The sequence below is a fragment of the Pecten maximus genome, chromosome 7 (genome assembly GCF_902652985.1).
Source record: "Pecten maximus chromosome 7, xPecMax1.1, whole genome shotgun sequence".
In the NCBI taxonomy this organism is placed as follows: domain Eukaryota; kingdom Metazoa; phylum Mollusca; class Bivalvia; order Pectinida; family Pectinidae; genus Pecten; species Pecten maximus.
In genome coordinates, this window is record NC_047021.1 from 10,203,815 (window position 1) to 10,221,272 (window position 17,458).

A 17,458-nucleotide genomic window follows, 5' to 3' on the forward strand; every position below is an offset into this window, starting at 1 on the left:
AAAAACAAAATTGAAAATATTGAAAAATTGAAAGTGTCGAAAAATTCGGTAATCACTAACGTCGTCTCTTTGTGACGTTATTCCACGTCAACTTGACGGCGCCATTTTGAAAGGACTGATCAACTCAATCTAAACGTTTTCTGCTGTTTTCGGAGAATCTGTACATGAAAAGTTAACTCCAATTGACTATTTTGTCAAAAACTAGTCTTGAGTATTTCAAAAATACAGCAAAATACCCCATCTATCTCTTTTTTGCTTCGATCGGAAATATCGGCAAATTTCAATGAGGTAAATGCAAAAAGTTCGCCCTGATTGGCCAAAAACGAAAAACCTATATTTTTCACATTAAAACTTATATTTTCACTGCAAAATCTGATATTTTCACTGATCATCGCTGCAGTGAAAATAAAAGTTTAATCAGTTTGATAAATGTTTCACTGGCAAAAATGCAATAAAGCGTTTTACCCTTCACTCCTAAGCTGGGAATGTTTATCTGGAGTCAGGTACTATGTAAAGGGCTTTATTTCCAGAAACGACTGATGAAAGCAATTTTGAATAACGACGAAGATGATGCTATACTTAGTGTGAAGAAGGGAGCGAATTGTAACATATTGAATGATGTAAGTATCAAACAATATTTCTGGGATATTTCCGCTTTAAAATAGTGAAAGTGAAAGTGAAAGTTGATGAGCGAGTATAGCTACTGTTTAATTGTACCAATAAGTTAAGAGCGGATAAGAGAACTTGGATACTACCCATTTAAATTACTTCTTTGATTCGTCGCGTGGGTGGAATGATGTGCAATTTGCAAAATTAAGACACTTGGTCTCGGTTCATTTAAAGTATGTATGTGAATAAAAGATTGTGATCTGATGGTATGATTCGTGTACCGTCCAGCATGGTTGTGCTGCTATCCACTACGTGTTTACGGTGTATGAACTCCCTCCCATGCCGCTAGTGACAGCCATGCATCAGATGAATGCGGACCTCAACATTACGGATAACGTAAGTATAACGTAATAACTGATGTACTATTGTGTGATATAGGGGACGGAACGTACTGATGTACTGATGTGTGATATAGGGGACGGAACGTACTGATGTACCATTGTGTGATATAGAGGACGGAACGTACTGATGTACCATTGTGTGATATAGGGGACGGAACGTACTGATGTACTATTGTGTTATATAGGGGACGGAACGTACTGATGTACTGTTGTGTGATATAGGGGACGGAACGTACTGATGTACTGTTGTGTGATATAGGGGACGGAACGTACGGATGTACTATTGTGTGATATAGGGGACGGAACGTACTGATGTACCATTGTGTGATATAGGGGACGGAACGTACTGATGTACTATTGTGTGATATAGGGGACGGAACGTACTGATGTACCATTGTGTGATATAGGGGACGGAACGTACTGATGTACCATTGTGTGATATAGGGGACGGAACGTACTGATGTACCATTGTGTGATATAGGGGACGGAACGTACTGATGTACTATTGTGTGATATAGGGGACGGAACGTTCTGATGTACTGTTGTGTGATATAGGGGACGGGACGTACTGATGTACTATTGTGTGATATAGGGGACGGAACGTACTGATGTACTATTGTGTGATATAGGGGACGGGACGTACTGATGTACTGTTGTGTGATATAGGGGACGGAACGTACTGATGTACTGTTGTGTGATATAGGGAACGGAACGTACTGATGTACTATTGTGTGATATAGGGGACGGAACGTACTGATGTACTGTTGTGTGATATAGGGGACGGAACGTACTGATGTACCATTGTGTAATATAGGGGACGGAACGTACTGATGTACTATTGTGTGATATAGGGGACGGAACGTACTGATGTACTATTGTGTGATATAGGGGACGGAACGTACTGATGTACTGTTGTGTGATATAGGGGACGGAACGTACTGATGTACTGTTGTGTGATATAGGGGACGGAACGTACTGATGAACTGTTGTGTGATATAGGGGACGGAACGTACTGATGTACTATTTTGTGATATAGGGGACGGAACGTACTGATGTACTATTGTGTGATATAGGGAACGGAACGTACTGATGTACTGTTGTGTAATATAGGGGACGGAACGTACTGATGTACTATTGTGTGATATAGGGGACGGAACGTACTGATGTACTGTTGTGTAATATAGGGTACAGAAGTTACTGATGTACCATTGTGTGATATAGGGGACGGAACGTACTGATGTACCATTGTGTGATATAGGGGACGGAACGTACTGATGTACTGTTTTGTGATATAGGGGACGGAACGTACTGATGTACTGTTGTGTGATATAGGGGACGGAACGTACTGATGTACTATTGTGTGATATAGGGGACGGAACGTTCTGATGTAATATTGTGTGATATAGGGGACGGAACGTACTGATGTACTGGTGTGTGATATAGGGGACGGAACGTACTGTTGTACTATTGTGTGATATAGGGGACGGAACGTACTGATGTACCATTGTGTGATATAGGGGACGGGACGTACTGATGTACTACTGTGTGATATAGGGGACGGAACGTACTGATGTACTGGTGTGTGATATAGGGGACGGAACGTACTGATGTACTATTGTGTGATATAGGGGACGGGACGTGCTGATGTACTGTTGTGTGATATAGGGGACGGAACGTACTGATGTACTGTTGTGTGATATAGTGGACGAAACGTACTGATGTACTATTGTGTGATATAGGGGACGGAACGTACTGATGTACTGTTGTGTGATATAGGGGACGGAACGTACTGATGTACTATTGTGTGATATAGGGGACGGAACGTACTGATGAACTGTTGTGTGATATAGGGGACGGAACGTACTGATGTACTGTTGTGTGATATAGGGGACAGAACGTACTGATGTACTGTTGTGTGATATAGGGGACGGAACGTACTGATGTACTATTGTGTGATATAGGGGACGGAACGTACTGATGTACTGTTGTGTGATATAGGGTACGGAAGTTACTGATGTACCATTGTGTGATATAGGGGACGGAACGTACTGATGTACCATTGTGTGATATAGGGGACGGAACGTACGGATGTACTATTTTGTGATATAGGGGACGGAACGTACTGATGTACTATTGTGTGATATAGGGGACGGAACATACTGATATACTATTGTGTGATATAGGGGACGGAACGTACTGATGTACTATTGTGTGATATAGGGGACGGAACGTACTGATGTACTGTTGGGTGATATAGGGGACGGAACGTACTGATGTACCATTGTGTGATATAGGGGACGGGACGTACTGATGTACTGTTGTGTGATATAGGGGACGGGACGTACTGATGTACTGTTGTGTGATATAGGGGACGGAACGTACTGATGTACTGTTGTGTGATATAGGGGACGGAACGTACTGATGTACCATTGTGTGATATAGGGGACGGAACGTACTGATGTACCATTGTGTGATATAGGGGACGGGACGTACTGATGTACTACTGTGTAATATAGGGGACGGAACGTACTGATGTACTGTTGTGTGATATACTGGACGGAACGTACTGATGTACTATTGTGTGATATAGGGGACGGAACGTACTGATGTACTATTGTGTGATATAGGGGACGGAACGTACTGATGTACTGTTGTGTGATATAGGGGACGGAACGTACTGATGTACTGTTGGGTGATATAGGGGACGGAACGTACTGATGTACTATTGTGTGATATAGGGGACTGAACGTCTTGACTTATTGATGTACTATTGTGTGATATAGGGGACGGAACGTACTGATGTACTATTGTGTGATATAGGGGACGGAACGTACTGATGTACTATTGTGTGATATAGGGGACTGAACGTCTTGACTTATTGATGTACTATTGTGTGATATAGGGGACTGAACGTCTTGACTTATTGATGTACTGTTGTAAACATGAGGTTAATGTAGATCAAACCAAAACAAATAATAGTTCCCCGATATATATAGGGTTTGATAAAGGACATCCGACCATATTCATCTCACTTAAAATCATCTTAAACATCAATGTTCTACCAAGTGCACAAATTCAGCATGACCGCTGTTCTAAGAATGTAGCACATTCGAAATGGATTGGTTTACTAGTATATATTTGAAATGGAAAAAAAAACTAAGAAAATCATCCATATTCGGATTATACATTACGATTAAATTCTTATAATAATATAAAAGTCTAATATCAAGTAGAATTGGTTATACAGTGTCCATATATTTATTTTTGCCGTCGCTACGTTGTAAGGAAGATCACATAATAACTTATATACATATCTATAGTAACTTATATACATACCTATAGTAACTTATATACATACCTATAGTAACTTATATACATACCTATAGTAACTTATATACATACCTATAGTTACTTATATACATACCTATAGTAACTTATATACATACCTATAGTAACTTATATACATACCTATAGTAACTTATATACATACCTATATTTACTTATATACATACCTATGGTAACTTATATACATACCTATAGTAACTTATATACATACCTATAGTTACTTATATACATACCTATAGTAACTTATATACATACCTATAGTAACTTATATACATACCTATAGTAACTTATATACATACCTATATTTACTTATATACATACCTATGGTAACTTATATACATACCTATAGTAACTTATATACATACCTATATTTACTTATATACATACCTATGGTAACTTATATACATACCTATAGTAACTTATATACATACCTATAGTAACTTATATACATACCTATAGTAACTTATATACATACCTATATTTACTTATATACATACCTATGGTAACTTATATACATACCTATAGTAACTTATATACATACCTATAGTTACTTATATACATACCTATAGTAACTTATATACATACCTATAGTAACTTATATACATACCTATAGTAACTTATATACATACCTATATTTACTTATATACATACCTATGGTAACTTATATACATACCTATAGTAACTTATATACATACCTATAGTTACTCAATCTTCTGTGGTGATCAGGAAGGTGACACAGCCTTAAATCTGTGCATTAAGAGCCGACCAATGAGGCTGAGTGGGCAGATGAACAACATGGTCGCTGCTCTCATCAGATGGGGAGCTCTATCTACATACAAAGACCTGGTTAGTGCCTAAATGCTTTCATCATCAAATTGTATATTATAAAGTTATCATTGCTTGATGTATTGTAAATTTTCATATGAAATATTGAATAATTAGGTATTGTAGCAATAAAATATTCCATATTTTCTACATCATGAACACATCGGTTACTGCCACTGAAATAGTTTTAGTAGATACACCGAGACGTTCCTGATTATTTTTTCTACTTACATTTAATCATGACGTAATTTTCTCCCCAGGACGGAAAAGATGCGCTCGCTGTAGCCACAGACCGGAACTACAACGACATCGTGAGACTTCTTAAAAAAGACAGGGCGCAACATATATTGGTACGTACACTTTCCCTGATATGTAATACAATGGACAGGTTTCGGTAATCAAATCTCATAATTAATTTATTGTCTGACACGAGTTTGTAAAAGCATTCAAACCCGTTTATTGGTCAACACTGTGTAAACTTGTTTGTGGAGTCAAGTTGGTTCTGTGTAAGACTTTTATAACCTATACACATCTATACTATCATGATACCTGATTCGAAGTCAAATACCATTGTAGCAAATTAAAGTTAGTTTCAAAGTAGCGTAAGTTGTATGATGAGCTAAAATTAGGGGTTGACGGCGAAGGCTATCGGCTAAAATTAGTGTAACATTGTTTCATTGTTTGATTCTCCAAATGCAGACAATACGTAACAGTGAGATTATCACCAATCAAATTCCTTCTTAACCCATGTTATCAGCAGTGAAATAATGTCGCAGGTATACTAATTATCAAAAAGACTTGTGATAGGCAACACTCACAGATGTAATGCATTACAACAAGTGTACAGTCCACTGAAGGTAATAAAACAATGGTATTACATTTTAATGTCTGTACAACACAAATAAGATCACTTAATATAAAATAGAACGCGAACAAATTCGTGTAGGAATAGGTCAAGGGACTACACATGTGAAAATGTCAGATGGTTATCGTACACTTAAACTAGGTAATACTCGCTACATGCGAATGTTTTCACTAAAGGACATGGAGGAAATGGAGGAAAAGGAGATGTTACAAGCAGGTTTGAAGGACCACAATGACGACGATGATGAGGATAAAGCGTCCAGTGTTAGTCTTGGGTTCGAGGTGAGGCGAGGAACTTGTGACCTTTGCCGTGACCTTGTAACACTCCACCAATAATTGCCATGCATTAACCTACTTGTGTGTTTACATTTATTCGCAAGGTTGTTGAAATTTAACTCATGTTGTGTTTGAATGATGACGTTTTTTACCCTACAGTTTTTATTATTAACATTGATACTTGTGTTACTGAAGTGCATTGATATAGGGTGTATGTCTAGTGTTTGTTTGGTGATGTGATCTCATACATTTGCGCGCGAACAACAATAAAACGAACACAAACAATATGTACTTATGCTTTGCTGCCCATACAACTGGAACATGATTACAGCTGATCATACACATCTTTTCACGTCCATAACTTCGTCCTGCAAAAAAGTGGCCTGTAAACTCTGCCATCATTTAGTGGTGACCAGCCTTACATTCCACCGCGTCCTCTACTCTACCATCATTTAGTGGTGACCAGCCTTACATTCCACCGCGTCCTCTACTCTACCATCATTTAGTGGTGACCAGCCTTACATTCCACCGCGTCCTCTACTCTACCATCATTTAGTGGTGACCTACCTTACATTCCACCGCGTCCTCTACTCTACCATCATTTAGTGGTGACCAGCCTTACATTCCACCGCGTCCTCTACTCTACCATCATTTAGTGGTGACCAGCCTTACATTCCACCGCGTCCTCTACTCTACCATCATTTAGTGGTGACCTACCTTACATTCCACCGCGTCCTCTACTCTACCATCATTTAGTGGTGACCAGCCTTACATTCCACCGCGTCCTCTACTCTACCATCATTTAGTGGTGACCAGCCTTACATTCCACCGCGTCCTCTACTCTACCATCATTTAGTGGTGACCAGCCTTACATTCCACCGCGTCCTCCACTCTACCATCATTTAGTGGTGACCAGCCTTACATTCCACCGCGTCCTCCACTCTACCATCATTTAGTGGTGACCAGCCTTACATTCCACCGCGTCCTCCACTCTACCATCATTTATTGGTGACCTACCTTACATTCCACCGCGTCCTCTACTCTACCATCATTTAGTGGTGACCAGCCTTACATTCCACCGCGTCCTCTACTCTACCATCATTTAGTGGTGACCGGCCTTACATTCCACCGCGTCCTCTACTCTACCATCATTTAGTGGTGACCGGCCTTACATTCCACCGCGTCCTCTACTCTACCATCATTTAGTGGTGACCAGCCTTACATTCCACCGCGTCCTCTACTCTACCATCATTTAGTGGTGACCGGCCTTACATTCCACCGCGTCCTCTACTCTACCATCATTTAGTGGTGACCGGCCTTACATTCCACCGCGTCCTCTACTCTACCATCATTTAGTGGTGACCGGCCTTACATTCCACCGCGTCCTCTACTCCACCATCATTTAGTGGTGACCAGCCTTACATTCCACCGCGTCCTCCACTCTACCATCATTTAGTGGTGACCGGCCTTACATTCCACCGCGTCCTGTACTCTACCATCATTTAGTGGTGACCAGCCTTACATTCCACCGCGTCTTCTACTCTACCATCATTTAGTGGTGACCAGCCTTACATTCCACCGCGTCCTCCACTCTACCATCATTTAGTGGTGACCAGCCTTACATTCCACCGCGTCCTCCACTCTACCATCATTTAGTGGTGACCAGCCTTACATTCCACCGCGTCCTCCACTCTACCATCATTTAGTGGTGACCAGCCTTACATTCCACCGCGTCCTCCACTCTACCATCATTTAGTGGTGACCAGCCTTACATTCCACCGCGTCCTCTACTCTACCATCATTTAGTGGTGACCAGCCTTACATTCCACCGCGTCCTCTACTCTACCATCATTTAGTGGTGACCAGCCTTAGATTTCACGGGCGTCTTCGATGTTGTTTCCTACCAGACAAAATCCAGCCATTTAATAACTGTCATCCTTCCTTTTAATGTCATATTCACCAGTATACATGTATGATATTTTATCATTATTTCTTATTCATTCTAAGCTAATCTGTAATTGTCTTTGTATTTTGACATACATATTTAATAAGAATACTTTCAATGGTCTTGACTTCCATTGCAGGTGGTAAGGATTATCTGTTAGTATGAATGATTGCTTGCTTGTTAAGCTAGGTATAAGCTCAGTAAAATCCAGCGTTCTTGTTATTGCAAAAGGTGCTATCTTTGGATATAGCTGACGGTTTCATGTGTTATAGAGCTAACTTTGTTTTACCCATGCCGTATTTCCGTATGTACAAGCCACTGTATTGATAAAGCGTTGGTGCTATCTAGTTAACTTAGAGTGTCCATCTTTTAACTACGCATTTCGGCCGCGAGTTTTATATATCACGTTTAGTGCGGAAGTAGGGAGTCACTGTATAATGATGAGTCCGGTACGTATTCCAACTGTAAATAAATTATTCAACTACCCTTCTCCACATCTAAACTGACTGTTGGAAACAGATAGAGTCCTGGACTAATTTTGATAAAAGAAGAATTCTGCTTCCAATGCATTCATAGATAGTAGACTAGAGTTGTGTTGAGGAGTGACTGGATTAGCAGCGTTCATGCTAGTGGATATCTACTGAAAATCTATGCATCACTACATTTTACAAGGAGATTATGTTATGTTTCTTTCTCCCATATATATACTCGTACGGATATGCAGTTTGAAGCAAAAGTCGTGTATAAAAATACATCTATTGGAGAAAATGTTATATTAGATCTCCAACCTGATTATTTGATGATATACTGGCGTATTTTAGGAGGAGGAGGAAGAAGAAGAGGATGTCTTTGATAATAACAATACTCCTTTGGTAAGACAAAGCACTGCGTTTGAGCGACTCTTAGATTTTTGGATGTTGGAATATTTGTAGCTATCCAACTTAACACTTTTTGTCATATTTATATTGCATGATTGTCAATATATACACACTTAGATGGTGGAGATAACTTTCTATTCTTCAAATTTTAATTTTTATACAATATGCATTTTTTTTTCATTGATATAGCATGTGCAATTTTTATTTGTCATTAAACATTTTATCCTCTACATTTAAGCACATGATATTATGTACTTTTCTTAAACTAGCTGAGTATCGACTTGTATTAGTATCAATGAAGATTGTTATATGAGTCACGTTTGCTGGTTGACATATTATTAGCTCCACTTCACATTTTTTAACTTGCATGACCTGTTATTATCATATTGAATTATTTTGCTGATATACATGTATTTACCATTGATAGAGTTTGAATGAATATTTTGCCTTCAGGATATGGTGAAACAAACGTATTTTTTTAAAGAAATATATTCCATATTTCGTTCTGGTATATTTCTGTTTGTACATTACATTTTCTAACATTGTATATAGTGCTTGGTGATATGACCAATGTATATGTACTTAATGTACATAATATTTAAATCTTCAACACTACCTTTTGTAGATATATATTTGTCGGTATGTCTCCTCTTCCAGTTTCATTTATTTTTCAAATGTTTCAGAATTCAAATTTCAATAACATGTGATATATTGTTACACGTAAATATGCGCATCTGTGGCTTAGATAGCTCCTTAAGCCATATATATAAAGATATATATATATATATATAAACTGTTCTAGTTGTCAGAAGATCTTTACAGTATAGCGTTCCATTGTGTTTTAATACCTATTTAGATGTTTAATTTTAATCGTTACAACGTTTTTCCTCTTGTGTAGCCACAATTAGCATGTATCATTATTTTGCTTTTGGCGTTGGGATAAATATTAAATATTGTAAACATTTATTTCACAAATGTTCAAGCAGAAACAAGAACTGGACATATCAAAACCACCGTTTGAGTCAGCGTCGTCACAGAAACAAACTACAGAAGAAGAAACGGAAGAAATTGTACCAGAGGATGCTGGCAGTTCTCCTTCACAAACCAGTGAAAAAGAGGTGACTGTTGTCGTACCGGTGGCAGCAGGGTTGTCCCAAACACTCAGGGAAAATAAAGAGCAAGGAATTGAAGGAACAGTCGGAAATATGTCGGCACGATCAACAGCTGCTTACCCGGAATCAGAAGTAATTAAAGATTCAGGAAAAACTGAGACAGAAACAGAACTCATGCCCAAAGAGGTAGCGAACGTCTACTTGCATGCCAAGCCCCTGTTGTAATTTGGTGACGGCCTTCCTGTTCATAAGGAACAACTGTTTTTTTTCTCCCAAGCTGCAGTTACCCAGTTAACATCACCAACGCATGCTACTTAAACATTTCTTTGATATCAGACACATGTCTTTATATCTTCTGTTTATGTCTTGTTTCTCGGACACTAAAAGTCTCTCTATTTGTACCAATAGTTCCATTGAAGGACCTCTTTAGCCTTTTGCATGAGTTTTTCTTTTCTGTGTGTGCTGTTCTTTGCATATATCTTTCCGCTGTCTGATCCACTGGGTTCCCTTTTGTGATATATGCTGTTCAAACAAACAATTTCTGACTCTTCTTCATTCACAACATTACCCAAACCAGTAACAAGTCTGATTATAGTGAGTGTTCCCAATCTTTCTCGTATCCATTCGTATTCATGATTTGTCACCTGTTGTTGTTTTTGATCACCCTTGATTAATGTGGTATGTTACAAATGATTAAGGAACCACCTGTCCGTAACGGATTGGAGGGGTCAGTGAAGTTTACACTGACAACGGAATCAGCATAACCAGAGAAAGTTAAGGTACTATTTACCAAGACTGCATGCTGGTGATCATAGTGATTGGTGGAGGTTCAATATTCACAGAGTTTGGTTTGTTCTAGTTTCACCAATCCTAAACACTGTACCTGTTCAGTGAGACGACATGGCAGGCCAATTGTTTAATATATATTACTATGTATTACTCTACAGAAACCATATTTTACCTATTACTGTACTTTATCAAAACTACCTACTTTCTTATCACTACGTTACTACATTCTTTCTTTAAAATAACTTTTTAATTACATGTAGATATCATATTTCCAAGGTGGTTTTTTTCACTCAGAATGGGCTCTTTTTCATCGTTGTTAGTATATATATCAACTTTTTGAAATCATTATTATTTTATCTTCGTCCCTTTTTGAAAAAAAAGTGTTAGTTATCATTAGCAGATGATATTAAGTGTATGTGACGGTCTATATCTTTCAAATTATATGTCATAATAAATAATGATATGATGCTCTTAGTAAGCAATATCAAAATTGTACATTTTTACTACAGTATTATTAATTATTGCTTCTAATAATACCTCTTATTTCCATTACAAGGTACTTACTCTCTATCACTTCTAATACCTTTCGCAACTTGTAATGCCTTACTTCATACCTCACCATATTGTAATTAAAACCTTCCTAAAATGTGTGAATATTAGTATTATTGTATTTTTTTTCATACAGTTTAGTACTTGTGATATAAAATGTATGATCTGTAGCTATGTCAATGGAGAAGATTTGATTATTTTCCAGGGCTTGGACAATTACGCGTTTTTCACTTCCATTCCATCCATTCCATCCATTTCATTATTTATCATAGTTCATCCGTCTACATTATCATGATACATTCAACACAACATGCGGGACAATGCACATAATTATATGCGACATGATGACAATAAAATCATTAGCACGGTGTAAGATTTGTAAACATAATGTGTGATAAACAAAGGTTAAATATGGTCATCATAGGAACCAGAACAAGAAGAGGAACCGGAAGTTCAATCACCTCCACCACCCGACCCAACACCACCACCACCACCACCACCACCACCACCACAGGAGGTATAGAAATCCCACCTGATGCATGCGCGACCCTATATTCTATCCTGATACCTCGGTGATGGGACTACTAAACCAAATAATTCCCCTTCACGTCATTGCCTCACACCACACACCTATATAACAGCATAACGATACTTGTGCTTGCTTGTGATTTCTGCGTTTTACTGCTTAAAATATTCGTTTTTAATTTTTTGTTTATGTATACATAAATATAGAGTTTGCTTTTACCATGTTTTCTGTTATTGAATCAGTTGCATGTCCAATAGTAATATCTCTATTACCAATGTAAATCTTCTATTGTTGAACGTTGTTCCTCCCATTAAACTTGTTTGTACTGCACGTGCTATAATGTTGCTGCATCCACTGCATGTGCCAGTAAATAAGCTTTATCTATTACACGCCCTAGAATATTCTATTCTCACATGCATGCTTTATATAGAAACAGAAATCCACTTGCACTGCAGGATGATTTGGTTAGTGTAATTATGTTGAAAGCAAAGGTGTGTTTGTTTTTTCAGGACGATGACCAGGTAAAAACTGGTGTAGGGAGTGTGTGATTTCACTGTCTATTGATGAATTTTGCACTGTGTTCATATGTAAATGTTTTATAATATTGAAATATTTCAATGAAAGTAAAACATATAAAAAGTGACATCCCTTTTCGATTATAGACTGTAAAGTGCGTGCTAACGTAAACCCCAATAACTTCCGGTTTGTTTGGACGCTTCCTGAATATGGAAATTTATATATAGTCCGATTTTAAACACATGTGATGTATGCTGATGAGTATGTTGATGAGTATGTTGATGAGTATGCTGCTTTGCTATGGTGACGGGAATATACTAACAGTGTTCGTAATGTCCGTTTTCAGCAAGTCTATATTGTAAAGACAACATCTAGTATTTGACAGGAGATCCCAATAATTATAATATGGTATTCGGGAGCTATCGGACGATTTTTCAATACAGAAGTTTGCAAAAAATGTAGGTTTACGTTTTAGTCATATGTGTTTTTGTTATCAAATTTATAAAATAAGCAATGCTGAAATACCGTGAAATATAATGAATAATAGAAATATGATATAGGTGGGTCAATCAAATGGAATCTAATCTGAAATAACATCGGTAACAATTATAATGTGTGTATTCCTAAACTAACCTTACGGCTTATTGTATATAGAGGAAATGGCGGACATTCCCCGAGGTGTAAATTTTAGTTAAAGGGCATAGTAATGCGCAGAAAGTGTAATGGTTGATGTGTTCTATTACAGATGGATGATATAGAAGTAAGATCCTGTAGAAAGTAAAATGACATGAAGATTTGTCTTTTGTCAATTGAAATAATCGCATGCACTGTGTTCTCTCTTGTATCTTGTACAACTGTAGGAATAACCCAATTCTTATTCCGCTAGAGTTTGTTTTCATCTTTGGGAATGCCACACTTATGGATATAGCCTCCGGATCGATTCCTGATTTTTCTACAATTACTGTTACTATAGAAAATTAAAATCTAGTCCACACGGGATTTGTGCAAGGGCATGTTGTTAACTATGTTTATATGATAATAACATTAAATGATTTTCGTTCAGGATTTTTTCGAGGATAGAGAGGTAATTTGGTAATGGCGAGTCCTTATTGAATTAATTGTTCTTATAACACATCTTGTCACAAAGGGGTGCTCATTGTACATGGTTTCAGGGATTGTTGGTTTGGTGATTGGTTATGTTTAGAATGTTCCTTGTGTTTTAAATGCTACACGTGTGATTCTTTCGGACTTAATATGGATAAGGATCCCTATCTACATGTGTGATATTAGAGTGATAATCGCTATAAATACAGATACATCATGTATAATTAGAATCAACAGATGTGATATAAGTGTGAGGATCGAAATGTTTGTGATATTAATGTGAAAATAGGGATATCTGTGATATTAGTGTGACAATCGGGATAGCTGTGATGTTAGTGTGACAATCGGGATAGCTGTGATGTTAGTGTGACTATCGGGATAGCTGTGATATTAGTGTGACAATCGGGATAGATGTGATATAAGTGTGACAGTCGGGATAGATTTGATATTAGTGTGACAGTCGGGATAGGTGTGATATTAGTGTGACAATCGGAATAAATATTATATAAGTGTGACTGTGGGAACATATTTGATATTAGTGTGACTATCGGGATAGATGTGATATAAGTGTGACAGTCGGGATAGATGTGATATTAGTGTGACAGTCGGGATAGATGTGATATTAGTGTGACAATCGGGATAGATGTGATATTAGTGTGATAATCGAGATAGATGTGACATTAGTGTGACAATCGGGATAGATTTGACATTAGTGTGACAATCGGGATAAATGTGATATTAGTGTGACTATCGGGATAGATGTGAAATTAATGTGACTATCGGAATAAATATGATATAAGTGTGACTGTGGGAACATATTTGACATTAGTGTGACAATTGTGATAGATGTGATATTAGAGTGACAATCGGGATAGATGTGATATTAGTGTGACAATCAGGATAGATGTGATATTAGTGTGACAATCGGGATAGATGTGACATTAGTGTGACAATCGGGATAGATGTGACATTAGTGTGACAATCAGGATAGATGTGACATTAGTGTGACAATCAGGATAGATGTGATATTAGTGTGACAATCGTGATAGATGTGACATTAGTGTGACAATCGGGATAAATGTGATATTAGTGTGATAATCGGGATATATGTGATATTAGTGTGACAATCGTGATAGATGTGATATTAGTGTGACAATCGTGATAGATGTGACATTAGTGTGACAATCGGGATAGATGTGATATTAGTGTGATAATCGGGATATATGTGATATTAGTGTGACGATCGTGATAGATGTGATATTAATGTGACAATCGTGACAGATGTGATATTAGTGTGACAATCGTGATAGATGTGATATTAGTATTACAAGCAGGATAGATGTGATATTAGTGTGACTATCGGGATAGATATGAATTTAATGTGACTATCGGGATAAATGTGATATTAGTGTGACAATCGAGATAGATGTGATATTAGTGTGATAATCTGGATAGCTGTGATATTAGTGTGACAATCGGGATAGATTTGACATTAGTGTGACAATCGGGATAGATTTGATATTAGTGTGACAGTCGGGATAGATGTGATATTAGTGTGACAATCGGGATAGGTGTGATATTAGTGTGACAATCGGGATAGATGTGACATTAGTGTGACTATCGGGATAGATGTGACATTAGTGTGACAATCAGGATAGATGTGACATTAGTGTGACAATCGGGATAAATGTGACATTAGTGTGACTATCGGGATAGATGTGATATTAGTGTGACTATCGGGATAGATGTGATATTAGTGTGACTATCGGGATAGATTTGACATTAGTGTGACAATCGGGATAGATGTGACATTAGTGTGACTATCGGGATAGATGTGACATTAGTGTGACTATCGGGATAGATGTGACATTAGTGTGACTATCGGGATAGATGTGATATTAGTGGGCAATCAGGATAGATTTGATATTAGTGTGACAATCGTGATAGATTTGATATAAGTGTGACAATCGTGATAGATGTAATATATCGGAATACTACATATTTGATATTAGTGTGACAACCGGGATAAATACAGATATTATCATCTTACTCATATGTTTACACGTTTATACATCTTTGAATATAAATCCTATTTATAACAAAACTACGTGTCGAAGTCATTGATGATAATAGGTTATTGGTTTTTGATGTTACTACAATAAAAACTGAGGAACTAATATAATCACCCCCAAGATAAAAGGATCGTATCCATATAACGTGCCCATAGCCTTTCACTGATTCGAAAAGAAGTTTTATGTTGTGTGTGATTGATGTGTTAATCAAGATTAGAACGTTTCTTTCTTGGACACATTGGAGTGTGTTGTGTGTTTCTTCCTGGACACATTGTGTGTTGTGTGATTTATGTGTTAATTGTAGTGTTTCTTCCTGGACACATTGTGTGTTGTGTGATGTATGTGTTAATTGTAGTGTTACTTCCTTGGACACATTGTGTGTTGTGTGATTTGAGGATTGCAGTCACTTAATGAACCGTGTTGGGTTGATTTTCACATATAAAACTCGATAAAATCCTTTCTGTCCATATACCAAATGACAGGATAAATTGTTGATATCAGCTTATTTCATCAAACATGTACATTCCACAGAAATATAAAGGTTACTGCATCATTAGGGAATTTTGGAAACAAAGAATTGTCCTCATGCACTGGTATTTTCTTTATTCCTGTTAATTTTCAACCTCTTTCAATTTCGATTTAATCACATATCAACATATTACATTTAATTAATCTTGGAAAAGAAAATCAATTTGGATTACATCCAGAACACTAGTACTGTTTTAGAGGACTCCCACAAATAAATGATTTACTATATGTTATTACTAGTGACCCCATCCATTTATTCGCTCGTTTGAAGTTCAAATGATGTGAAATTTATATCAAATTAAAGTTTGAAGTTTTTTCTATCGGATACATGTTGTTATTGTATAGGTTTAATGGTATATCAGAGCACACGGGTACTCGAAAGATAGTAACCCTGACATTTACAGTACACTGGGGAACCTGGGGGATTCACGCCTTTTTACACCTCGAATCCTACGTCATTCTATTTTCAGAAGGAGTGTATATTTTTGATTTTCCAAACCCCAAGACCCTACTCGTTATTCTCGTATACAGAAAGTACCCATTTCGTATGTTATTTACTCAGGAAAACAGCAACAAACCTAAGAACTACATTTTCTTCAGGGACTTGGTTCAGGTGAAACACCAGCTGATTGGCTGATTTAGTTGTGTGAGTCCTTCCTTCACAGTAATAAGCCTCCCACGGAAACGTTTAACCATTACAAACTAGCCTGTTTGCATTGACTTTAGTATTTCAAGAAGAAAAACTTATTAACTACATTGTATTAAGTAAAGAAACATTTTATAATCATCGTGACTAACCATTACAAACAGTAGTAACGCTTTCTGCCAATTATAACTAAGTATTATACGTTTGTAAAACATGCCACATTTTCTATTCTGATGAACTAATCAGCCATTTCCACTAAATATCGTATCATATAGAAAAGATAATTGTATGTCTAGGGTGTTTTCTAAGGTAAGTATTGATTCTTAATGGTTGTAAAGATTTTAGTGTACATACATCATAATGTAGTTTCACAAATGCGAAACATTTGGTTATAACACTCACAAAAGTTTAAAACTGGAGATTTCATGTCATACTATATATTAGTAAGACTAGTGATATAAATATGAATTTGA

General features: G+C 37.2%; 1 protein-coding gene across 10 annotated transcripts in view; it reads left to right on the forward strand.

The window, feature by feature from the left end:
* The window catches only part of LOC117331563 (serine/threonine-protein phosphatase 6 regulatory ankyrin repeat subunit B-like), a 35,985-nt gene that overhangs the window by 12,141 nt on the left and 6,386 nt on the right, over nucleotides 1-17,458 (forward strand). For 4 of the 10 annotated variants that reach the window (XM_033890341.1, XM_033890342.1, XM_033890347.1 and 1 more), the window contains exons 5-11: nucleotides 531-620; nucleotides 898-1,005; nucleotides 5,082-5,201; nucleotides 5,441-5,530; nucleotides 9,087-9,137; nucleotides 10,127-10,441; nucleotides 12,018-12,110. In XM_033890341.1, the coding sequence (XP_033746232.1) occupies nucleotides 531-620; nucleotides 898-1,005; nucleotides 5,082-5,201; nucleotides 5,441-5,530; nucleotides 9,087-9,137; nucleotides 10,127-10,441; nucleotides 12,018-12,110 (867 nt within the window). Of the gene's footprint in view, nucleotides 1-530; nucleotides 621-897; nucleotides 1,006-5,081; nucleotides 5,202-5,440; nucleotides 5,531-6,221; nucleotides 6,327-9,086; nucleotides 9,138-10,126; nucleotides 10,442-12,017; nucleotides 12,111-12,628; nucleotides 12,641-13,380; nucleotides 13,396-17,458 lie in introns of all 10 variants that reach the window. The other 6 variants (XM_033890344.1, XM_033890348.1, XM_033890346.1 and 3 more) reach the window with 6 other exon arrangements.